The sequence below is a fragment of the Microcaecilia unicolor genome, chromosome 3 (assembly GCF_901765095.1).
Source record: "Microcaecilia unicolor chromosome 3, aMicUni1.1, whole genome shotgun sequence".
NCBI classification, from domain to species: Eukaryota; Metazoa; Chordata; class Amphibia; order Gymnophiona; family Siphonopidae; genus Microcaecilia; species Microcaecilia unicolor.
In genome coordinates this window covers 310,985,988-311,010,724 of record NC_044033.1, presented here as the reverse complement: position 1 = coordinate 311,010,724, position 24,737 = coordinate 310,985,988, and the positions used below count along the sequence as shown (strand labels likewise).

General features: G+C 45.2%; 1 protein-coding gene across 2 annotated transcripts in view; it reads left to right on the top strand.

The window, feature by feature from the left end:
* NCKAP1L (NCK associated protein 1 like) overlaps positions 1–24,737 on the top strand; it is a 338,352-nt gene that overhangs the window by 108,028 nt on the left and 205,587 nt on the right. For both annotated transcript variants that reach the window (XM_030198309.1, XM_030198310.1), the window contains exons 10-12: positions 295–351; positions 923–1,019; positions 14,508–14,617. In XM_030198309.1, the coding sequence (XP_030054169.1) occupies positions 295–351; positions 923–1,019; positions 14,508–14,617 (264 nt within the window). The remainder of the gene's footprint in view (positions 1–294; positions 352–922; positions 1,020–14,507; positions 14,618–24,737) is intronic.

Here is a 24,737-nt window from a genome sequence, read left to right as displayed (position 1 = left end):
CCTCTTCTCTCTGGCTACTGAGTCCAACAGCATTGGACCAGCATAAGAGAACCTTCCTTTCCTAGTCACCATATATCTCACTGATGAAACTGATTTGAGAAGAATATAAAACACAGGAAGGTCCATAGAAAGCTTTCCTTTCAGATATTGTAGGCAATAAGGATATGTAATCTGATGAATTACATAGGCCTTTAAATGAACTCCTTTAAGCTACTGGGAGCCAATGTAGATTTTCCAAAACTCTCAGAATGTCAGATCCAAGATCCAATACTTTCTTCCTATCCCTCATTACAGATATGGGAAACGAGTGACCGATGTAAAGGAGTGCAAGGAAAATGTATTGTCTAACAGGTGAGAACATTGTTCATTTCATAAGTCACTTATTCTTGTTCTCATACATGTTGTGGTGCAGATCAGACCTCAGGCAGTATTCTCCCAGGCAGTTCTTCCAATGTACCCATTTCTGCTCTGTATCTCTCCTGCTATTCCAGTGCTGAGACGAACATACACAGCTCTGCCAGTGTATGTCAGTCCTGCCTTGCAGCATCTAGTGCAGGGAATATGGAAAGAGAAGCAGTCTAACAAATCAAATATGCAACAAGCCTCTAAAAAGTTTTCATTAAGCCCACAGATAAACTTAACCAGTGGCTTGTTGCACCCTAGCAGCCCATGGAGTGCAGAGGGGCCCAGGGAGAGTACAGTCTACCTGCAGCTACTCCCAAATTTTCTAAAGGTGGACTTCTCCACGTTGAGGGCCCTTTCCGAATTTCTCCCCTGGGGGCCCCTTAGCTACTGCATGGAACTTAACAAGCTACAGATTGATTTTCAGCACCTTAATGAGTTACAATAAACTTTTGCTAAAAGTACAGCAGATGGCATTGAATGGACGGAACCAGTAACTCACAGTATGCTCTTTGCACAGTGGCCATTTTCGTCGTGACAGACGGATGTTCCTGAGGAGTACCATCAGGGAGCTACAGACAATATTAGCTGACCAGCCCGGACTTCTAGGGCCAAAGGCAAGTGCTAGCCAAATGGGCATCCTGAGATACTAATGTTACATCTGCACACAGGTGGGACTTAGAACAGCAATGCTACCAAGATTACCTCATTCATAGGCACCAACATTTCAAAATGATTGGGGCTGCTAAACCCAATAGAAATTACTTCTCCCTGGTCACAATCAAAGTGTTTGCTCAGTACTGGGGATGTTCAATCACCCATAGAGTTCTCTTCTTTGACCACTTTATCAAATGTTGCTTTTTTGTTGGCCCCATGCTTGTGTTTGGATAAGATGCTGTGAGCCTTTGCTTTCTCACATGTCTCAGTATATGTTGTTATTTTTATTTTTCTATTATGTAACATATGGTAACTTAACGTAATGTATTTTTTGAATCTAATGATAAAATCTTCTAATTATGAAACCACTACTCTGTTTAAAAGCTATCCTTCTCTCAGACCACCCCATGGCTGTATTAATACTTTACATGTGTCATTGTGGCACTTGCGTGACTTCTTATGAAGATCTGCTCATCACTTGTCTGTACTGTACTCATGCTTTATGTGTATCAGCGTGATGGATGCATGAGCTTCTGATGGAGATTAGCTCAGCAGTGTCCCTGATTTACTAACATTCATAACAATCATGATAAGGTAGGGGGAGCTTGAAGAACTTTGCAAACATCAGTATTTCCTTTAAGAATGTAATAAAGATCAGAACAAAAAAATGGGAATTTTGCTTGTTCTCACTCTTCTTGACCTTTCCTCACCTTCTCTGATCTTTCATGCTCTTCCCAATCTTTGTCTACCCCTCCTGATTTTCACTCCCTTGGCCTGCCTTCCTGCTTTCTGACCTTTCAAGGCTCTCCATAACCTCTGTTTCCCCTACCTGACCTATCATTTCTCTCTTTGCTCTCACTTTTCCCTTTTTGACCTTCCTTTTCTGATGCAAGTGGTGTAAATCAGTGGCATAGCCAGGATTGCTTTTTGGGCAGGGTCTAATGTTAACATGGGTGGGCACTAGGTAGTGTAAATATTGACAATCCTGCCACCAGTTCTCTCACTGGTTCATGCTGACAGGGTGGGCCTGACTCCAATGTGATGGGGTCATGGCCCACTCATGGCTATGCCCTTGGTGTAAATTCTGATCATGCAGACTCTGCAGTGTTGTGGGCAGGGCAATGAAGAAAAGGGTCTGGTGACCCCCACAGTGTAGGAATGGAGGTAGAGCATTGACCATAGGATCTTCCCATAAAATTAGCCAAATACTACCCCAGGCAGTCAGAGAAGTGCTTGTGTATTCATTTTATTATATTGGACTTGGAATATTTCATCTTATTTTTATGAGATTTTTATTTTTAATAAACTTTTTATTAGGATTTGAAAAAATACAATCAAATACAAGAGAAAACTATAAATCTTTATGCCTTGTCTCCCCCAAAGACAAACAAGAATGGAGCCCTTACCAACCATCCCTATACCCACACACAGCAAAACGAAAGCTCCTCAAGATATTCCATAACACCTGTCCCCCCTTTCTCCCCATACCCCCCTGCTGTCCAAAATTCACAACTAGAATAGAGTGCCCCGTGGTTTCTTCAAGACACTCCAAGCAAAACAACCCCCCCCCCCCCACCTTTCCCTCCTCTGTACCCCTCACCCAATACATTTAACCCAGTATCCACGCTTTAATTCTAACCCAGTCCAGTCTATGCTGTTCATAACACCCTTTTCTCTTCTCCGTGAGGCGTTTCATCTCAATCAAGGTTTGAATGTGATATTTCAAATCTCAGAAAGTAGGTGCTATGGTTCTCTTCCAGTATAACGCAATAAGACATTTTGCTACAGCAAGACCCAATCGCAACCATTTTCTTTCCCATCAAGTACTCCTAGCATTATACAGTCCCAGCAAACAGCTCTGAGGCATGCATGACATCTGCCCAAAATGAGTGTATCAAAGCACTGTCTTACCAGATGTGCAGAAAGGTCCCCATTAGAAGGCTACATCTCCAACATTGATCAGAGACATTGGGAAACATGGAGGGGCATAATCGAAAGGGGTGCCCAAGTTTTCCTGAGGACGTCCTGGTGAAGGGGCGGGGAAACCCGTATTATCAAAACAAGATGGGTGTCCATCTTTCATTTCGATAATACGGTCGGGGACGCCCAAATCGCGAAATTTAGGTCGACCTTAGAGATGGTCGTCCCCGATGTTCGGCGATAATAGAAACCGAGGACGCCCATCTCAGAAATGACCAAATCCAAGCCATTTGGTCATGGGAGGAGCCAGCATTCGTAGTGCACTGGTCCCCTTGACATGCCAAGACACCAACCGGGCACCCTAGGGGGCACTGCAGTGGACTTCAGGAATTGCTCCCAGGTGTATAGCTCCCTTAACTTGTGTGCTGAGCCCCCCAACCCCCCCAAAACCCACTCCCTACAACTTTACACCACTACCATAGCCCTTAGAGGTGAAGGGGGGCACCTACATGTGGGTACAGTGGGTTTCTTGTGGGTTTTGAAGGGCTCACATTTACCACCACAAGTGTAACAGGTAGGGGGGGATGGGCCTGGATCCGCCTGCCTGAAGTGCACTACACCCACTACAACTGCTCCAGGGACCTGCAAACAGCTGTGATGGACCTGCGTATGATATTTGAGGCTGGCATAGAGGCTGGAAAATATTTTTTAAAAAATTTTGAGGGTGGGAGGGGGTTAGTGACCACTGGGGAAGTAAGGGGAGGTCATCCCCGAGTCTCTACGGTGGTCATCTGGTCATTTAGAGCACATTTTTGTGGCTTGGTTGTAAGAAAAAAAGGACCAGGTAAAGTCGTCCAATTGTTCGTCAGGAACACCCTTCTTTTTTCCATTATTGGTCGAGGGCACCCATATGTTAGGCACGCCCCAGTCCCGCCTTCGCTACGCCTCCGACACGCCCCCTTGAACTTTGGTCGTCCCCGCGACAGAAAGCAGTTGAGGACGCCCAAAATCGGCTTTCGATTATGCCGATTTGGCTGACCCTGGGAGAAGGACAACCCATCTTGACATTTGTGTCGAAAGATGGGCATCCTTCTCTTTCAAAATAAGCCTGCTAGTCTTCCAATGCTGCACAGCATGTAATGCCACTGGGTAAGGACTTTATATGCAGTTTCCTGCACTAAGAGGCAGATGCACTAAAGCTTAATGAGCCTTTAATGACCCTCCAACGAGGAAAATTTGATCCGTTGCATGCATCAAAGGGCTTTTACCGAGGAAGCCAGCAGCTAACGAAAACTGAATGGAGATGAGCAATTAGTGTGAAAACCCCATTGAAACGAGATGCACTAACCTTTTCCGATTGCCTTTACGCAGGAAAAAGGCAGGAAATCTAACGAGAGGTCTGGACCTCTCGTTAGGACAGCTCTGTGCCAGGAAAAATAGTAAAGTTAAAAAACAAACAAACTGTGAGCCAATCCCAGTGCATTAGCAGAGCTAATAGCGCTGTGATTGGTCAAAAGGAAACTGAAAGGCACAATCCATAAACAGAAGCCTCTACAAGCCCCAAGGAGTTCAAAAATATTTTTTTTCTAGGCATGCATCCCCGTCCTCAGACTGCAAACAAAACACACGTTGCTTAGAAGGAGAAAAAATAAAGGCTTCATCATCTGTCTCTCGATCAGCAACAGAGAACATTTTTCATGGCAATAAATCCAGGGGCAGGAGGAAGAAATGGTCCCCAGAACTTCATGCCACTCTTTGCAAGATCTTTCAACCCTGTTTTCGCACAGCCCCGGCCCCCCTCCCTTCCTCACTACTCTGTCTCCCTTCAGCTCCGCCTCCCGACATTATTATATAAGATTAGAGGCACTGGTGAAAAATATTGCATGCGAGCTCCAACCTCGGAGAAGTTCGCGAGTTCAGGCTTTTTTTTATCATATTTCGTTCGACATTAAAATGAACAGAGACTAGTGGACAGAACAACCCCCTCCCCCTCCCCTAGGTCACCTCAGCACCTGATCAACTTCTGCTGCGCTCCTTACAAAAATAAAATCAAATCTGCAGCGTTAACCCGCGAAGCCTTGTGCAGGCAGCTTGCTGAGACCGTATGAAAAATACAGGTTTTTAGGCTCTAGGGATCTCCAAGTTTTGTGCATTGCCGAAGAAGAATCTCCAGATATTAGGTCTGGCCGACACTATTAGCAATTCCTCTTCAAGTCTTCCTACTAATTCTTACATGAGAGTGTGTGCGGATGGCTCTGTGACATCTCCGGTATGCGCGCATTAAATCCCTGCTGGGGGTCTTTTTGCATTACTTTCTGAAACAAGCTACCGTGAAAAGTCTATTGATCCTAAGAAAAAAAAAGTTGGCTTCTTACGGGCTTGTGATTTCTTCAAAAGAACCAAAAGGGATTATTAAAAAGCAAACGTACCTTTAGCAGCCCCGGCCCCCCTCCCTTCCTCACTACTCTGTCTCCCCTCAGCTCCGCCTCCCGACATCCTCCGCCCTGTGCCCCGCCCCCTCTTGGGGTCGTTGCCACCATTCCCCTCCTCCATCGGGCCCCCCTCCCTCTTACCGGGCCCGTGCAGTGCCTCTCTCCTCTGTCCGAAGGCGCTGCACGGGCAAGAAAAGGGTTCTTGCCCAGGCTTTAACAGCACCATCATCCCTGCCTCAGACATAGACAGAGGCAAGAGGTGGCCCTCCAAAATCCCATTATCCACTCTTACCAACAATCCCCCAATTCCCCCAGAAATTCCTTATAAAACCTCCCCATGTACCCATCTAACCCAGGGGCTTTCCCATTCTTAAGTTGGCGAATAACCCCCATCACTTCCCCTACCTTAATGGGCTCATCCAGTTATCTCTTATCCACCCCTAAAAGACACGGGAGATCAACAGAGTCCAGGTACCTGTCCATTTCTGCGGGCAGCTCCCCAGCCTCCCTCTGATATAACCCCTTATAGTAGTTCAGAAAGCAAGATTTTATATCTAGGTCTGTATAATAGTGAGCAAGATTGATGCTCGATTTATTGCCAAACTCAAAAATTTGCTGTTCGAGCTAAGTCTTATAAAAATCCACCTCTTAAAGTTTAGAAAGTTCAGCCTGCACTTGGTGTAAATTTGTCAAGTTTTGCGGGTCTAAAGTGGTCTTATGTTTACGCTCCAGTTGTAACAAACACTTCTGCAAAAACAGGGATTTCTCCTCTCTTTGCTGCTTTCTATGCACCCCCCTCCCCCATTTAATTAACACCCCTCGTATAACTGCTTTCAAGGAGTTCCACAAGATGTGATCACTGACCTCTATTGTTTCATTCTCTTTACAAAAGTTGTGAATAGCAACCTGCACATCATCACAAACCTGTCTATCCCTCAGGAGAGATTCATTCAGTCTCCAAAATCCCTGACACCTATCCCTCCTAATCCACGGAACAAGATCCAAAGAGCACAAGATCTGAAATCTATATGCTCTCAATTCTCGAATCTTGCACTTTACCCCAAATATTTCTATGCACCCATAACACATCAATCTTTGTATAGGTCTGATTTGAATGCGAAAAAAGGAATAGTTTTTCTGGATGCCATGCAACAGTCTCCAACCATCTAGCATCTCCAAACCCTGCACGAGGTCCAGCAAAGCCCATCTATGCCTCCTACTGTACTGTCTCCCCACCCCACCCCCTTAGAGTGATCCAGTCTAGTGTCTGGTGCAGCATTCAATTTGCCTCCCACTATAATTTCTCCTTGAACAAAGGTTTGAATATCCCTCAAAAGCATAAAAAAATTCCAATTGACCCGAATTAGGCACATATAAATTCACAAACGTCAACTCTCTCTCCCCTGATAAATCCCCTGAATAGCCAAACATCTCTGCCCAAGTCTTAAACACCTGTTGCGTCTCAAACTTGAAACCCCTCCGAATTAATATAGCATTCCTACCCAGAAGCTGATTACCCTGCGCCTGAGGTACCATCGTCTACTCAAATTGATGGCACAAGATCATGCGCATCCCTTAATCGTAAATGAGTCGCTTGTAAAAAAAAAACTAACATCCCACCTCAGCCTATCCAACTCTTTAAATAAAATGCTGCATTTCCCTGGATTATTTAGCCCATTAACATTCCAAGAGCCTACAATAAAGTCCCTATCCCTCTTCCCCCTCCAGCCAAGCTCCTCCTGAGTTCTCTCCCCTCTTGCCCCAATATCTTACCATATTTTCCCCGCTCCACCAGTCCCCCCACTTTCCCTGTCCTCCCACACCTTCTTTATGAACAAAATGCTGATTGTCCCTCCCCTTGATCAGCTAATCTTCGAGGAAATGTCATCCCATCCAGACCTGTTAATGATCCCCAAATTCCCATTTCCAATTTGTTTACACAACATATACAGTATGTACTTTCATACCTAGAACATTAATAAAATACAGGTATTCCCATACCCTCCCCCAATTAGTAGAAACACCACAAAACTACACAATAATGGAGTCTTTCATGTAACTGACTTCACAGACTTTCTGCCCCAGCCCACCACTGTTTGCAAGACTGAATCCATCTGCGGTGTGGCACCAATACCACAGGCATGATAGATTCTAGAAAATTATTACATCCCAGCACTCGCAGAGCTGATCAGGCTTCCTCCACTGTATTTACTGTCCTGGATTTGCAGGCGACAAATCCATACTGCAAAAGGGAAAAAACAATGATACTTGTGTCCACCTGTTCGTAGAAACTGCATGACCTCCCTAAAGGTTCGCCTCTCCAATGTAGACCAGGCCAGGTCTTGATAAATCCCCACTTTTAGATCTTTCCACAACAGCTCCAGTTGCTGGTGAGCCTTGGAAAAAATGAGCTCTTTAGTGGGAAAGTCTGCTGGATATGAAGCTCTCAGGCTACCCCATCTCCAAATGACTTCAACAAACATTCACAGATTTCAATGACCACCACCTCTCAATTTCAAAACTGCTTGTTTCTGGGATGCCCTTAAACCACAAGTTGCAGCACCTGGATCTATTTTCCAGGTCTTCAACCTGGTCTTTCAAGTCCTATAAACCAGTAGTGTCTTTAAGGAGGGTGTCCTCCACTTCCAACACTTCCATGTCCTCTTCCGTTTGAGCCATACGATTGCCCAAATCACCATCCTCAGCTCAAATCTCTGCTAAGATGGTTTGGACATCTTGATGGACACCAGTCATCTCCTCTTTCAATTTCCTAAACTAGGCCCACCACTTCATGTTTTGTGACTTCTGCTAGCTCCTCCTGAGCAGCCACCCAGTCATAGTTCTCTGAGTCGGAGGGTTGTGACGCCATTTTCTTCTTCTCCCTCATGATCCCTCCAACTTGCTTATCACTAAAATTCACAGAGTAGTGAAATTTTCCAGTTTCTTCTGAATCAAAATAACATCCGGTATCACCCAACACTCACTCCCTCCAGAAAGCGCCAAAATGAAACGAGATATGCACAAAGTCCACCAGCCCTATCTTGTTTGGGATAATGCGGGATACAAATGTCATAAATATTTTCTGTTGCAAGTTATTGCTTGTAAAATGTGTTTAAAATTTCAATAAGGAGAAAGAAAGTAAAATAAAAGTTATGTAAAAATACTAGGTAAGCTTAGAATGAAGTTAGAAATAAACGTCTTTAAATGCTTCAGAAAGAATCTGGTTGGAGTAAACACACTCCATATGGCACAAATCAGGCCACCTGTTTTATTACCCAATAGCAATTAGTGCCTATCTTATAGAACCTGACAGTGAGGCAAGTTTTTTTTTCCTTCAGGAATGGCTGGATTAGAAGGTAGACTTGAGCTGGCCAGGCACACTCTGAAATGTTCCAGAAGATGAACTGATGAGATGAATGGAGATAAGTTCAGAGGAGTTCAGGAGAGAAAGAGATCCCTCTCAACATCATAGCTGTCCTTTTATATCATTTTGGAAAAAAAGGCACTGTCTCTGAAGATTAGATAGATGATTGGTTGTGCCCTGTAAATTGTGGCTCAGAAAACACAAAAATGCCTTTTAACGTCATTCTGGAAATTTTTCTTCAAATTCTGGTACCAGGGAGGCTGGGCCACCCTGACAAAGGGCTTTTCCCACGGTTGCCTCATTCTTGCATCAGCAAAAGTATGTTAGGGGTACTTTCTTTCTGAAGTGCAAGCCTTGGCAAACATCAAAGCACAGTTTGTGCTGTATTGAAGTATCAACACTGCTTACTTGTATTCTGGAGAGCAGGAGGCTGTAGAAGTACATAAGCACCGCCATACTGGGAAAGACCAAGGGTCCATCAAGCCCAGCATCCTATCTCCAACAGCAGCCAACCCAGGCTTCAAGAACCCGGCAAACTCCGCCCCCCCCCCCCCCCAAAAAAAAAAAATTAATAATGTTCAATGGACTTTTCCCTCAGGAGTCTGTCCAAATCCCCTTTAAATTCCGTGAGGCCAGCTGTTGTCACTACATTCTCCGGCAACGAGTTCCAGAGTCTAACTACACGCTGAAACTTTCTCCTATTTGTTTTAATCTACCATATTCTAGCTTCATCTTGTGTCCCCTATTTTTGTTATTGTTTGAAAGTGTAAACAAACGCTTCAAATCTGTCCGCTCTACTCCACTCATTATCTTGTAGACTTCTATTATATCACCCCTCAGCTGCCTTTTCTCCAAGCTGAAGAGCCCTAACCTTCTCAGCCTTTCCTCATAGGGAAGTCGTTCCATTCTCTTTATCATTTTCGTCGCCCTTCTCCGCACCTTTTCTAATTCCTTTATCTTTTTTGAGATGCGGCGACCAGAATTGGACACAATACTCGAGGTGTGGTCGCACCATGGAGCAATACAACGGCTTTATAAATTTGTTTTCCATCCCTTTCCTAATAATACTCTACATTCTGTGCGCTCTCTTAGCCGCCGCAGCACACTGGCCAGACATTTTTAACGTCTTATCAACGATGACTCCCAGATCCCTTTCTAGGTCCGTAACTCCTAATGCGGAACCTTGCATGACATAGCTGTAATTTGGGTTCCTCTTACCCACATGCATCACTTTGCACTTGTCAACATTGAACTTCATCTGCCACTTGTACGCCCAATTCCCCAGTCTCGTGAGGTCCTCCTATAATCTTTCACACTCCTCCTGTGACTTGACGACCCTGAATAATTTTGTGTCATCTCCGAATTTAATTACCTCACTAGTTACTCCCATCTCTAGGTCATTTATAAATATGTTAAAAAGCAGCGGTCCCAATACAGACCCCTGCGGAACCCTACTAACTACCCTTCTCCACTGAGAATACTGACCATTCAACCCTATTCTTTGCTTCCTATCTTTCAACCAACTGTTAATCCATAGTAATACCCTACCTCCGATCCCATGACTCTCCAGTTTCCTCAGGAGTCTTTCATTATTATTATTATTGTTATTTATTGCATTTGTATCCCACATTATCCCACCTCTTTGCAGGCTCAATGGGGCTTACAATACATCATGGATATTGGAAATGAGAGGAGAATAGACATTTGGTGTTGCAGAAGGATTTGGGGTTATATGGTAATGGAATACATGATAGTGATATAACAAAAGGCATTCTTAACATTTCTGGAAAGATGTGTGGGAGCTTCACATGTTTTGATCTTTGTGGTGCACTTTGTCAAACGCCTTTTGAAAATCCAGATACACAATATCCACCGGCTCCCCATTGTTCACATGTTTGTTCACCCCTTCAAAAAAATGCAGTAGATTGGTGAGGCAAGACTTCCCTTCACTAAATCCATGCTGACTTTGTCTCATCAGCCCATGTTTTTGTATGTGCTCTGTAATTTTATTCTTGATAATAGCCTCTACCATTTTGCCTGGTACCGACGTCAGACTCACCGGTCTATAATTTCCCGGATCTCCTCTGGAACCTTTTTTAAAAATCGGCGTAACATTGGCTACCCTCCGGTCTTCCGGTACCACATTTGATTTTAGGGATAGATTGCATATTAGTTTCTCTGACTCACCTGCTTCAAATATGCTTTCCAGCACCGGTGTCCCTCCCAAATCCTCCTCGGTGAAGACCGAAGCAAAGAATTCATTTAATGTCTCCGCTACAGCTTGGTCTTCCCTGATTGCCCCTTTAACACCATTTTCGTCCAGCGGCCCAACTGATTCTTTAGCCAGCTTCCTGCTTTTAATGTATCTAAAAAAATTTTTGCTATGTATTTTCGCTTCTAACGCTAACTTTTTTTCAAAGTCCTTTTTTGCCCTCCTTATCTCCACTTTGCATTTGGCTTGGCATTCCTTATGTTTTATCTTGTTACTTTCAGTCGGTTCTCTTCTCCACTTTCTGAATGATTGTGTTTTTCGTTCTAATGACTTCCTTTACCTTACTGTTTAGCCATGCCGGCTGGTGTTTGGTCTTTTTTTCCCTTTTTCTAATACGCGGAATATATTTGTCCTGTACCTCCAGGATGGTGTTTTTAAACAGCATCCATACCTGATGCAATTCTTTTACCCTGTGAGCTGCACCTTTCAGTCTTTCTTTCACCGTCTTTCTCATTTTGCCATAATCACCTTTTCTAAAGTTAAACGCTACTGTACTTGATTTCCTAAGTTCACTTACTTCAATGCCAATATCAAAACTGATCATATTATGATCACTGTTATCAAGCGGCCCTCGCACCGTTACCCCCTGCACCAGATCATGAGCTCCAGTAATGACTGAGTCTAGTATTTTTCCTTCTCTTGTGGGCTCCTGAACCAGCTGTTCCACAAAGCTGTCCTTGATTTCATCAAGAAATTTCACCTCCCTGGCGTGTACCGATGTTACATTAACCCAGTCTGTACTGAACTAGTACAGTGGCAGGGGTCATACCTCTACAGGAATCTATATGGAGGGAGTTATTCAGTTTCCTTCTACATCCAGATAAAAGAGCAGAACTACTAAAGCTAATAGCACAATCCACAAAAAAATTTAAAAAAAGGATCAGCCCAAGGCAGCTCCTTGTAGATTGTATTTCATTCTTCAGAATCTTCTTTTGTCAGAGCCAAGTATCATCATGATAACTGCAGGAGCAGAATCACAATGCGATCACAAAACTTGATCCTGAGCAGTAAGAGATGATGCTTTGCTGCCTGCCCAGTGCAGTATTCAGCTAATTATACTGAGAGGAGGTGTTGAAAGGCCCTGTGGCAACACTGTTAAAGGTACATGCAGTCAGTGGTGTGCTGACAACCCACAGAAAAAAAATAAGTAAAATAGACACAATTAATTAAGTTAAGTTTAAACAAAAGAGATCTGCATGAAACAAATTGTTTATTTTGATTTATAAAACCTTTAGCTTGCAGCACTGTGACATACGTTGGATGTAACTAGTCAGTCTTGTCTAGTACCTAGGACACTTTCTCCTTTGCTTTTACTTCCTAGTGTTTTTCTTTCCCTAGTTTGCACAGGTGCATGACACTAGCGTTTAAACAGTGCGGTGCCCACCCCCTTTCTCGTCTCTTCTCGGGATCGCCCTTTCACTTTCAGCTGGTCGTAAGACTCACTTTGCGGGGAGGCGGTTGCATCCTAGAGGGGTCCTGCTCCGGGACTGGCTAAGCTCGCGTCTCCCAGCCTCTGGCTGCCAAGTGTCCGAAAGCAACTTTCACTTTCAGGTCCCTCCGGTGTCACAGTGCAGAGTCCGCTCCGCAGCTCCTCCTCCTTCTGTCCAGCTCTGGAAATGCCCTCCCACAGCTCCTCCCCTCCCTGTCACCACTCCTGGACTTCCTTCACCTGCACTGCAAGCATCGCTTACAACAAGGCTCTGCCATCGCGCCGGAAGTGCAGGAACAGGAAGCTGGAACCGCTGGGGAAGGACTGTCTCGGAGGCGGAACAGAGCCTTGGGAGTGGGAGACAGGCATCCAGCTGGTAAAAGAAGAAGCCAGCGCCGCAAGTAGGGGTGGACGGTGGCGCCGGAGCAGAGAAGAGAGGAACATATACAATTTTGTTCTCTCCCGCATTTGAGGAGGAGGCAGCCAGGGTAAGGTCACAGTTGGGCTGGGGAGGCTTAGCCTCCCCAAGCCTCATATAGGGGGCACCTATGCCGGGCTCCCTCCCGCTCCTTGTTTGCCTCTCCTCTCCCGAGATGCAGTGTCCCGGCACATACCGGGCTGAAGCCACCCTGGTGGTCTAGTGGATTCTTTGTGGCAGGAAAGATCCCCAGTCTTTCCTGCCCGCTGCTGGTGCTGACCATTTTGCTGCTGCATCACTATTTAAAAATGGCTGCCGAGACTTCCAGCAGTGGCCTCGCAAGACTTCCGCTGAAGTCTTGCGAGGCCGCTGTTGTAATTCTCAGCAGCCATTATAAAGAAGGTGCGGCAGCAAGAGGGTCAGTGCCGGCAGCGGGCAGGAAAGACTGGGTATCTTTCCTGCCCCAAAGAATCCACCAGACCACCAGGGTGGCTTTAGTTCAGTTGTGTTGCTGGTACCCTGCGGCTCGGGGGAGCGGGAGGTCTGGAATAGGTAAGGTGTTCTTTATTGTTGAATTTTTATTTAATCTCACTTATGTTTTCAAACATGCCAGCTTGTGCATAGGGATGTACACAGAGAAGTATAATAACGAAATAACGTTTCATACTTGTGTCATTTGGAGGAGCTGGTTATAGGGTCACACTAGCAGTTGTTATATTCGTGCAGAGATTTTTTTTCTCCTGGTAAAGGGCCATAAAACAGACATCATATTATGACAATCAGGTGGTCAACATTCAGAGTTTCTATCTATCTATTTGTTTGCTTATTTATGGTATTTTATCCCACACATGAATTAGATTGGAACCTGGGAGCATTTAAAATCTTTTTTTTTCCCTTTGCCTACAGAAAGAAAAAAAGATAGCAAGTGGGAACTTGCTCCTTTTGCTTTGTGGAATGCAATGGTATATTATACAAATGCACTACTATTTCACAGAGAAGATATTGATTAATGAGGGAAAGGTTTTCTTCAGCAGAACTGTCCAGAGTCAGTCTAAATGTGCCTACATTATCCAGTTCAGCACACTATTAGCAGCCAAGTTCATACAAAGTTAATTATGAACATGGCATTTGATTTGGGCTATAAAGATTTGTTGTTTAATGGGGGTCTTATGGTTTAATGGGAGCTCTGACATGAGGGGGGAAGGAGAGAGAGAGAGAGTAATGCATTGCCCCCCCCAGTCCACCTCTGCCCCCTCCGCATACCCCCCCCCCCCCAAATTGCAGGGTGGGGAGAGAGCCTGTTGTTAAAAATTTACCAGGACACCACTGCATACAGTGCTTGTTTGTTTATTAGTATTTATTAACCACCTTTATGACAAGATTCACCCAAGGCGATTACTGTTCTCTTCTTCTTCCTGCTAATGTTAAGGCTTTGCATGGGTGGAGGATGGGGGCTCCAAATTTGAATGTACACTACAGTCTTTTGCTAATCTTCACAAATTTTTCTCCTCTTTTCCCTTGCCACCTTTGATCTTCCCTTGTTCTTTTGAATCTTATCTCACCCTCTCTTTCCTCCTTGGGCGCTCTCATATCTTTCTTCTTCTGTTTCCCAGGCTATCTATGTATTCATGGCTTTATCCTTCTGTCGAGATGAGATTAACTGGCTGGTGCGGCATAGTGAGAATGTCACTAAATCCAAGAACCAGGAGGACTACGTTGACATGTAAGATGTATCATCCATCCATCAGTGAAAATTCACCTTGAAATGTTAAAGTCTTTGGTAACCCTGCATGTCTCTGCTGCAGTGGCATACCAAGGGGGGGGCGGTAGGGGCGGTCTGCCCCAGGTGCACGCCGCTGGGGGGTGCTGCGGTGCGCGCCTGTCAGCTGAGTTCTCTAACTTCGCTAACTTCGCTGCAGCTCCCTCTGCCCTGGAACAGGTTACTTCCTGTTCTGGCCGGGGCAGAGGGAGCTGCAGCGAAGTTAGCGAACTCAGCTGACAGGCGCGGGCCGCGGCACCCCCCCCCCTAGCGGCGTGCACCCGGGGGGGGGACGCTTCGGCGATCCGCCCCGGGTGTCATGCTGGCTAGGATCGCCACTGCCCTGCTGCATGGCACTTTGGCAACATCTGTTCTGTTAGCCAGCAGAACCACACTTTAATGTAAGTTGTAAAATTCTTGTGCTAGGAAGAAATGAAACTTTCTTAATCAAGATGTTAATCAGGTCTTCCTTCTCTTCTCTTTCTATTCTTGTTCTCTTACACTGATGGTTCCCAAATGTACCCGTTTATATCTGAAATTTCAGCAGGAGTCCAGGCCCAAGTCTCAGCCTGCTTCTCTGACATTACTGCCTGGATGTCCCATTGCCATCTGAAACTGAAATGACCAAAATTGAGCTTCTTATCTTTCCCCACTAAACCCATCTCTCCTCTTTCCCCACTTTCTATTTCTGTGGATAACACTCAGTGGCGTAGCTAGGTGGGGCGCAGGGGGAGCGGTCGCTCCCCTAAACAGGTTTTTACAAAAAATGGCGCCTATGCCACATGCAAAGCAATATCTTCTCTGCCCCCTCCCGCGCGAGTCGTGCGTCTTCTCCTGTCTCTTCTGCCGCTCTCTCCCGTCTGCATGGTCATTTTGACAGCCCTGAAGCATTCTTCTCCCTCCGGCACCGCCGGCGATTGACACAGCCAGCGTCGGGGCCTGTCCTGAGGCGCGTCCCACCTCTGCGGAAACAGGAAGTTGCATTAGAGTAGGCGGGACGCGCCTCAGGAGAGGCCCCGACGCTGGCAAAGGGCTGGCTGACTGTGTCAATCGCCGGCGGTGCCGGAGGGAGAAGAAGACTGCTTCAGTCAAAATGACCATGCAGACGGGAGAGAGCGAGCTGAAGAGAGGGAGAGAGGTGTAAGACGCTGGGCAGTGGAGAAAGATGTAAGTCGCGGGGGGGGGGGGGGGGGGGAGAGGAGAAGAAGGGAGAAAAAGTTGCCCAATTTGGATTATTAGATCGGAGTGAAAGTGAGCCATCTAGTCCACTGTATGCAAGGAAGCCAGACAGTTTGATTAATTTGTTTCCACTCCCCCGCGCAGCCGTCTTTGCCGTTCACACGAAACAAAGCAAGCAAACAAACATATGAGCTGCTACATTCACGTCGTTCTTTATCTGTAACAAGTCTAAAACTGTTTCAGTTGGATAGGCAGTGGCTTAAAAGCGGAGGAGAAAAGTACAGACGTCCAGATTTCAGTGAGGATATCCTGTTTTCTGATGGGTTCAACTGTTGTTGTAATCTACCTTTGGGAAGCCTGGAGGCGTATTTTCAAAGCACTTAGACTTACAAAGTTTCATAGTAACCTATAGAACTTTGTAAGTCTAAGTGCTTTGAAAATGATCCCCCTGGTGTTATAAAGATGATAGAATATATTGAAATTAAATGGAAGTGGAATTAAACTCTCCTTTCATTGGAGCACATGGAATTACATCTTCATGTGTTTTGTAGTTTACCTTTAAGGTACACAAATGGATTATTCTGTTGTTTGTGCATGTTTCAGGGACAAGTGGTTTATAAGTCAAAATAAAATTAAATATTTTGTTTCCTGCAGATCTCTTTTGCTTAAACATAAATGGGCTATAAGCCCCTAATGCAGTCCATTGTTTTTCTTATATTTTATTCTTGTGATGATTTATCCTGTGCCAAAACTAAAACCTCTATTTGGTCGATGATAATAGGAATGCTATCCACCCTAAAGCGTTGTTTTGTGGCTGTACATAAGGAATTGTGGTATTGAATAAATAAGTGTATGTTTGTGTCCCTAGTCATGCATCCTAAATGTATATAATCCTTTCAAGAAATCCAGTTAGTCAGTGGCGTAGGAAGGGGCGGTCCGCTCGGGTGCACGCCGCTGGGGGGTGTCGGCGCCGCTGGTTACCTGCTCTCTCTGCCCCGGAACAGGTTACTTCCTGTTCCGGGGCAGAGATAGCAGGGAACCAGCGGAGCCGACGCAGCTCCCAGCGACGTGCAGTCGGGGCGGTTCGGCCCTCCCGCCCATCCCTTGCCGCTTTCCCTCATCGCCTGACGCCTTCCCTCGTAAGTATGCGCTCGGGGGGGGTGCGCTCCGGAGAGGGGAGGGTGCACCGTGCTGCACCCGGGGGGGGGGGGGGGAGTGCGCAGCGGCGACCCGCCCGGGGTGTCAGCTGCCCTCACTACGGCACTGCAGTTAGTTTAACATTAGTGGAACATAGCCACAGAAGCATGGTATGGTCGCATTTTTAATATGGTAATACTAGGGCCCAGCTAAGGACCAGATTATTTTGAGTTAATCTTCACTGGCCCAAACTTGCTTTCCTTGCACAGTTTATAGATTCTGGCTTCCTTGGGCAGAGAGAAGGGGGGGGGGGGGTCTCTATTTCAATTTTTGTTGGTGGTGGTGATAAAGTTTTCTGTTTTCTTTTCTTTTTGTGGCTCCCTATTCTGTATTAGATTGGTATTATGGAATATTGTCACAATTTGGGTTTCTGCCAGGTGCTTGTTACCTGGGTTGGCCACTGTTGGAAACAGGATACTGGGCTAGATGGACCATTGGTTTATATTATATAGATGAGGGTCTGTCCATGTTCTGCATGTGTGACTGAGGTGAAGGATTCTGCAAGCATGTAGCATTTATGTAGCAATGTGTAACAGTGCAGTTTGTTCCAGTTTCCCAATAGTAGGTTAATTGATGCTCCAGAGCCCAGTGTAATATATTTAGCACTGTCTTTTCATAGGTGGGTTAAGGCTGTTATAGTGTGGTAAGTTTTGTGTTGTATGGCATTGTTTCCTAAGTTGGTCCTGGAGTACCCCCTTCCAGTCAGGTTTTCAGGATATCCACAATAGATACGAATGACATTGATTTGTATTTACTGCCTCCATTACATGCCAATCTTTTTCATGCAGATTCATTGTGGATGGTCTGAAAACATGAATGGCAAGGGGGGGGGGGGGTACTCCTGGACCACCTAGGGAAACACTTCTCTAGGTCCCACTGTAATATTTATAGCACCGTATTTTCATAAGTGGGTTAAGGCTGATATGGTGTGGTAAGTTTTCAGTATAAGCTTTTTGGTGTCTTTTTGCAGTGGTTTGTGTTATTTCACAAAGTGTCTATCCCTATTTGAAAGTAGACTCTGGGGCAAGGTTTGGTGGCCCTTGTCACCTAAATAAAAATGCTCCAGACTAGTGTTCTTCACATCCTGTAGAGTCACCACACAAACAAAAGCCCATCCAATTTAAACAAGGTGTCTAGCAGTGGAAGGAATGTGTGTGCTATTCCTGAGGTGATGGGCATAATTTGAATATTTTCACTTTGTAGTTAAGAAGACAGGTTGCCTTCTCTGGCCAGTCCAGGGATCTCTTCTGCGTCCTGCCTCCTGATGAAACTTACTGTTTCCTTGTAGGCAGGACACAACAGAGACAGCCTGTATTAATCAGTGCTCGCTACAGCCCCTGAGCAACAACACAGACACTGCTGTGTAGCTGACACCAGCTGGCGCCTATTTTATAAAAGTCTGCTCCCCCTGAGATCAAAACCTGGCTACGTCTCTGATAACACTATCATCCTCCCATCTCCGCAGCTCATAACCTTTGGATCTTCTTTACTCCTCTCTCTCTCTTTCTCTGCACTTATCCAACAGACTGCTAAAACCTGTCATTTCCTTCTTAATACTATAAATCACATGTATCAGTCCCCACTCGATCAATGCTCATATCATCCAATGTTCTTCCATCGTATACTCCAATGTTATTAATAGTACACCTTATATCACACTGGTAAGTTCTCTGGTGTCCTACATCGATTTAATAGCAATAAGATCGGTGCACACCCTCTAAACTTGCTTTCTTCTATATATTCTTTACTAAAGTAGTAGACATTTAATAAATACTCATCTTAACAGATGTCAGATGTTTTTTTTTTTCTTTGTCATGCATATTTTGCCCAAAACAAGCTGTCTCAAGGATGATCCCCCAGAGCCGTCTTTAGCGCCAGCTCTGCTATAACTCATGGGAAACCCCTGCAAAGATAGAAGAAAGCAAGTTTAGAGGTGTGCTGATTTGGAGTTGTGTGCCGATCTTACTGCTATTAAATCGATGTAGCAATAGGCACCACTGAGGACACCAGAGAACTTACTGCTGATTTGGAGGTGTGTGCCGATCTTACTGCTATTAAATCGATGTAGCAATAGGCACCACTGAGGACACCAGAGAACTTACTGCTGATTTGGAGGTGTGTGCCGATCTTACTGCTATTAAATCGATGTAGCAATAGGCACCACTGAGGACACCAGAGAACTTACTGCTGATTTGGAGGTGTGTGCCGATCTTACTGCTATTAAATCGATGTAGCAATAGGCACCACTGAGGACACCAGAGAACTTACTGCTGATTTGGAGGTGTGTGCCGATCTTACTGCTATTAAATCGATGTAGCAATAGGCACCGCTGAGGACACCAGAGAACTTACCAGTGTGATATAAGGTGTACTATTAATAACATTGGAGTATACAGTGGAAGAATATTGGATGATATGAGTATTGATCGAGTGGGGACTGATACATGTGATTTATAGTATTAAGAAGGTTCCCACATTAACTATAGCCAAGCCATTGACTTGTGATTTCCTTCTCTATAACATCACCAAACAGAGCCAGCTCAAGGGACAGTGGCACCCTGAGCCAACTTGTATTGGTGGCGCACCCACCCCCCTATTTCATCACTTCCAGTGCTCCTTCCCCCTGGTCCAGTTTCTCTTTCCCCCTTCCCACGGGTCTGGTACTACTCCCTCACCGCTCTCATTCCCAGGCCATTCTGTAAAGTTTAAAAGCTTACATCAGTTGCTGGCAGCAGCAGCATGACAGGCTGCCTTCGGCCAGTCCCTGGGCCTTCCCTCTGCCGTGTTCTGCCCACAGGAAATTGCATCAGAGGAGGCAAAACACGATAGAGGGAAGATCCAGGGGCTGGTTGAAGGCAGCCTGTCACCAGAAGCTGCACAATCTGTGAGTTTAAATTCATATCTTTAACTTATTATACCTTTAAATTTCTGATACTCTGCTTAAGTAGAGGAGTGTGGTAGCCGTGTTAGTCCACTCTTAAGGTTATCAATAGAAATCAAACAAAATAAAACATGGAAAAGAAAACTAATCAAGAAATGTATTAAGTTATGTCCAATAAAAAAGGTATCATCTTATTTTCTTTTCCATGTTTTATTTTGTTTGATTTCTATTGATACCCTGCTGAATCTCCCTCTGCTTTAACATTTCCAAATGAAATTCACACAGGAGTGAAATACAGTCATTTGATTTATATTTCTAGCAACTGAAGTGCCTTGTTAGATATTAGATACTGGATTTTTAAAAACTATTTTACCTTGTTTCAAGATTTAAAAGCACAAAGTATAGACAGAATAAGCAGTTCTACAGGGCTGACTGACTACATATCTCCTACAGAATCTCAATTTCTAGGAAGTAGACACTTTAAAGGGATTCAGACTCTCATCAGGCACTGCATAATTAACACCTCACTATTAATTGCTGCCAAAGACAAACTGGCGTTTTGTTATACTGAGGGGTAGATGCACTAAAGTCCTCGGAAGAGCCCTTCCCTTAACGATTCCATAGCAAATCGGTAGGGAACGGCCATGCATCAAGGAAATGGAATGCAAATGAGCTGCTCATTGTAGCTCACTTGCATTCTCTATTCCCTCGGAAGCCAGTCGGCCGGTCGAGCATGCGCAGAGCAGCCAAGCGTTATGCTGGCTGCTGTGTACATGCCAAGGACATCCTTCACTGAAAGAAAAAAAAAAGTTGTCCCCATAATCAGGAGGGAGATCAAAGGGCTATGAGGAGGCTTCCGATGCTGCCGGCAGCTATCGGCGGCTTCTGTTCCGGCCGCCTTGCTCCTTTCTGTCTGCCCCGGGATGTTAGCAGCATGTCCGATGCCCCTCCTCCAGGTAACTCTCAGCCAATCACAGCGTGTTTAGCTGTCACTGGTGTCAGCTAAACGCGCTGTGATTGGCTGAGAGAGACCTGGAGGCGGGGCATAATCGAAAGAGATGTCCAAATAGTAAAAAAAAAATCGGGAAAAAACATCCAAGTGCTCGTCAGGGACGTCCGTTTTTTGTTTTAGGGAAGGACGTCCAAGTTAGGCACTTTAGAAGGACGTTTGTTTTCAGTGAAGGACGTCCATAAAGGACGTCCCTGACGAGCACTTGGACGTTTTTTTCCCGATTTTTGGGGGGGTTAAATTTATAGAAGTTTTTAGAGGTCTGACCCAGTATGGCTACTCTTATGTTATATAAATGAGGGTCTGTCCGTGTTCTGCGTGTGTGACTGAGGTGAAAGATTCTGCTAGCATGTAGTTTCTGTGTAGGAATGTGTTACAGTGCAGCTTGTTCCAATTTCCTAATAGTAGGTATATCGGTGCTCCAGAGCCCAGTGTAATATATATATAGCATAGGTGGGTTAGGGCTTTTATGGTGTGGTAAGTTTTGTGTTCTAGGGCAGTGTTTCCTAAGTTGGTCCTGGAGTACCCCCTTGCCAGTCAGGTTTTCAGGCTATCCACAATAAATATGCATGGCCTTGATTTGCATATACTGCCTCCATTACATTCAAATCTTTTTCATGCAGGTTCATTGTGGATAGCCTGAAAACCTTAATGGCAAGGGGGTACTCCAGGATCACCTAGTGAAACCCTTTCCCTAGGTTCCACTGTAATATTTATAGCACCGTCTTTTCATACGTAGATTAGGGCTGTTATGGTGTGGTTAGTTTTCAGTATAGGTTTTGGGTGTCTTTTTGCAAAGGTTTGTGTTATTTGACAGTGTCTAGCCCTATTTGAAAGTAGGCTGTGGTGGCCTTTTTTCACCCAAAATAAAAATGCTCAAGACTAGTGTTCTTCACATCCTGTAGAGTCACCACACAAACAAAAGCCCATTTGATTTAAACAAAGTGTTTAGCAATGGAAGGAACGTGTGTGCTATTCCTGAGATGATGGTCACAATTTGAATATTTTTACTTTGTAGTTAAGAAGATAGGTTGCCTGCTCTGGACAGTCCAGGGACCAGAGGCATAGCTAGGTTTTGACTTCTGGGGGAGCAGACTTGTTAAATAGGCGCCAGAAGGGTAGGCTGGCCGTAGCATCCCACAGCAGAGAAGGTGCAACTAGACATTCCTAGAAACGTCAAGGCACTGCTAATGCGCCCCAAGCCTAGGGAACACTGGTAGCTGCTTTAGAGTCTCATTGGGATTAGCATATTTTCCAAGGGGAATGTACCTAGGCTCTGACTATCCTAGGTAGGGTTACCATTCGTCCGGATTTCCCCCGACATGTCCTCTTTTTGAGGGCGCTGTGGGGAGTCCGGGCGGATTTCCGCATTTCCCCGATTTGTCCGGGTTTTGTCGGGACTCGGGACGGGATCATCACCACATCATCATCTGTCCTCCTCGTCCTCGTCAATTTCTATGCACGTGAATCCCTCCAGCCAATGATGCGATAGTAGGAGGAGTTAGATCTTGTAACAAACACAGCGCACGAGTTGAGTAGCCACCAATCGCAAATTAAAGACGAGCGTGTGGGCAAGACAACTTTTGCTTATATGTTGTGAGCCAATAACAAGACGAGTCTCAGCAACCTAGAGAGCAGCCACGTGTTTCAATTGGCTAGAGGCTTCAGTCTCGCATTTTCTTTGGTCGGAAGGATTCAAAAGCTGAAACGAAAAGTTTGCGAGCCTAGGCAATAATTGTTTTCTTTGGGTTTCACAATCGGTTTCACTACCCGCAGTCTGCAATCCGTATTGTAATGCACGCTAGGAACAGATGCAGCTGAGGGAGGGTGCTACTATGGCTCATTGTTCTGATTGGCTGCCGAGTCTGCCCTTTGCAGCTGATGGGGAAATTCCCAGAGAGGAGGGGAGGAAGGAGGGAGTGACACACGATTCCTGATTTTGAAAGGTAGGAAATGGCTCTAATATATTGTTCTTAGTGTTTCTCTGAAGCAACGAGCAAAAATAAATACACAGCCGAAGACTTTTCTTGATTTGCTTTTCTGTCCGGGTGTTTGTTTTTCTTTCTTTACAAAAGAAAAAAAACTGAACAAAGAAAGAAGAGGAAAGGGAGAGCGCTCAAGCACACAGCTGCACGAAAGAGACGCAAGACTTATTTTTTGTATATATATACATGGATTTTGTTTTTGCGAAGCAGATCCCAAGCTGAATAAAAGGCAGGAGAGAGAAGCGGGCTAGATCCGAAGCGGGAGGTGTGACAAGGGGCGGGATGAAGGCATGAAAGGGGCGGGATGAGGGCGTGAAAGTGGGCGGGGCATGGGCGGGACAATTGTTCTCTTTTTTTTAGGACAAAAAATGGTAACCCTAATCCTAGGAGTCCTTTCCCCTCAAGTCCGACATCAAGAAGGTTGAAGAAAACAGGAGACGGGATGACGTCAAAAAGTTGAAACCAATTAAGTTGTTAGTCTAGTACACTGAAAACAAAGCAAGCAAACAAATGAGCTGCTGCATCTACGCTGTCATTCTTTATTGTTGGTAGCATTTTTATTTAATCTCATTTATATTAAACATGCTGGCTTGTGCAGCATATGGATGTACACAGAGGAAGTATTGGTTTAATTGGTTAGAGTACTAGTTTGTACTACATTTTAAATGATTGTGTCATTTGGAGGGTCTGGCTATAGGGACTCCCCCTCACCCCCTGTATTCATGCAGAGATGTTTTCACCTAGTAAAGGGTCACCAAAACAGACATCAGATGCAGATGTGATTCCATGTGTCCCAGTGAAAGAAGAGTTTAATTTTACTTCCATTTAATTTCAGCATATTCCATCTTTATAACACCGGACTTCCCAAAGGCAGATTACAGCAACAGTTAAGATCAAGAAACAGCATATAGAGGGGCATAATTGAACGAAAACGCCTATCTCCATGGGCGTTTATCTCCAAGAACGGGTCCGTGAAGGGGCGGACCGAACCGTATTTTCAAAAAAAATAGACGCCCATGTTTTATTCAACAATGTGTGAGCTGGGCGTTTTTGTTTTTCAGCGATAATGGAAAATGAAAGCGCCCAGCTCAAAAACGAATAAATCCAAGGCATTTGTTCGTGGGAGGGGCCAGGATTTGTAGTGCACTGGTCCCCCTCACATGCCAGGACATCAACCGGGCACCCTAGGGGGCACTTTTACAAAACCAAACAAAAAGGTAAAAGAGCTCCCAGGTGCATAGCACCCTTCCCTTGTGTGTTGAGCCCCCCAAATCCCCCTCAAAACCCACTGCCCACAAGTCTACACCATTACTATAGCCCTAAGGGGTGAAGGGGGGCACCTACATGTGGGTACAGTGGGTTTGGGGGGGTTGGACGACTAATAAGCATTAAGCAGCACAATTGTAACAGGTAGGGGGGATGGGCCTGGGTCCACCTGCCTGAAGTCCACTGCACCCCCTAACAACTCCTCCAGTGACCTGCATACTGCTGTCAGGGAGCTGGGTATGACATTTGAGGGTGAAAATAAAAAGTTGAGAAACTTCATTTTTTGTGCTGGGAGGGGGTTAGTGACCACTGGGGGAGTCAGGGGAGGTCATCCCCGATTCCCTCCAGTGGTCATCTGGTCATTTAGGGCACTTTTTGGGGCCTTATTCGTGAAAAAACAGGGTCCAGGAAAAGTGTCCTAAATTCTAGCTAAAAACGCATACTTTTTTTCCATTATCGGTGAAATGCGCCCATCTCTGTTCGGCAGATAACCACGCCCCAGTTCCGCCTTCGCCACACCTCTGACACGCCCCCATCAACTTTGTCCGCATCCGCGACGGATTGCAGT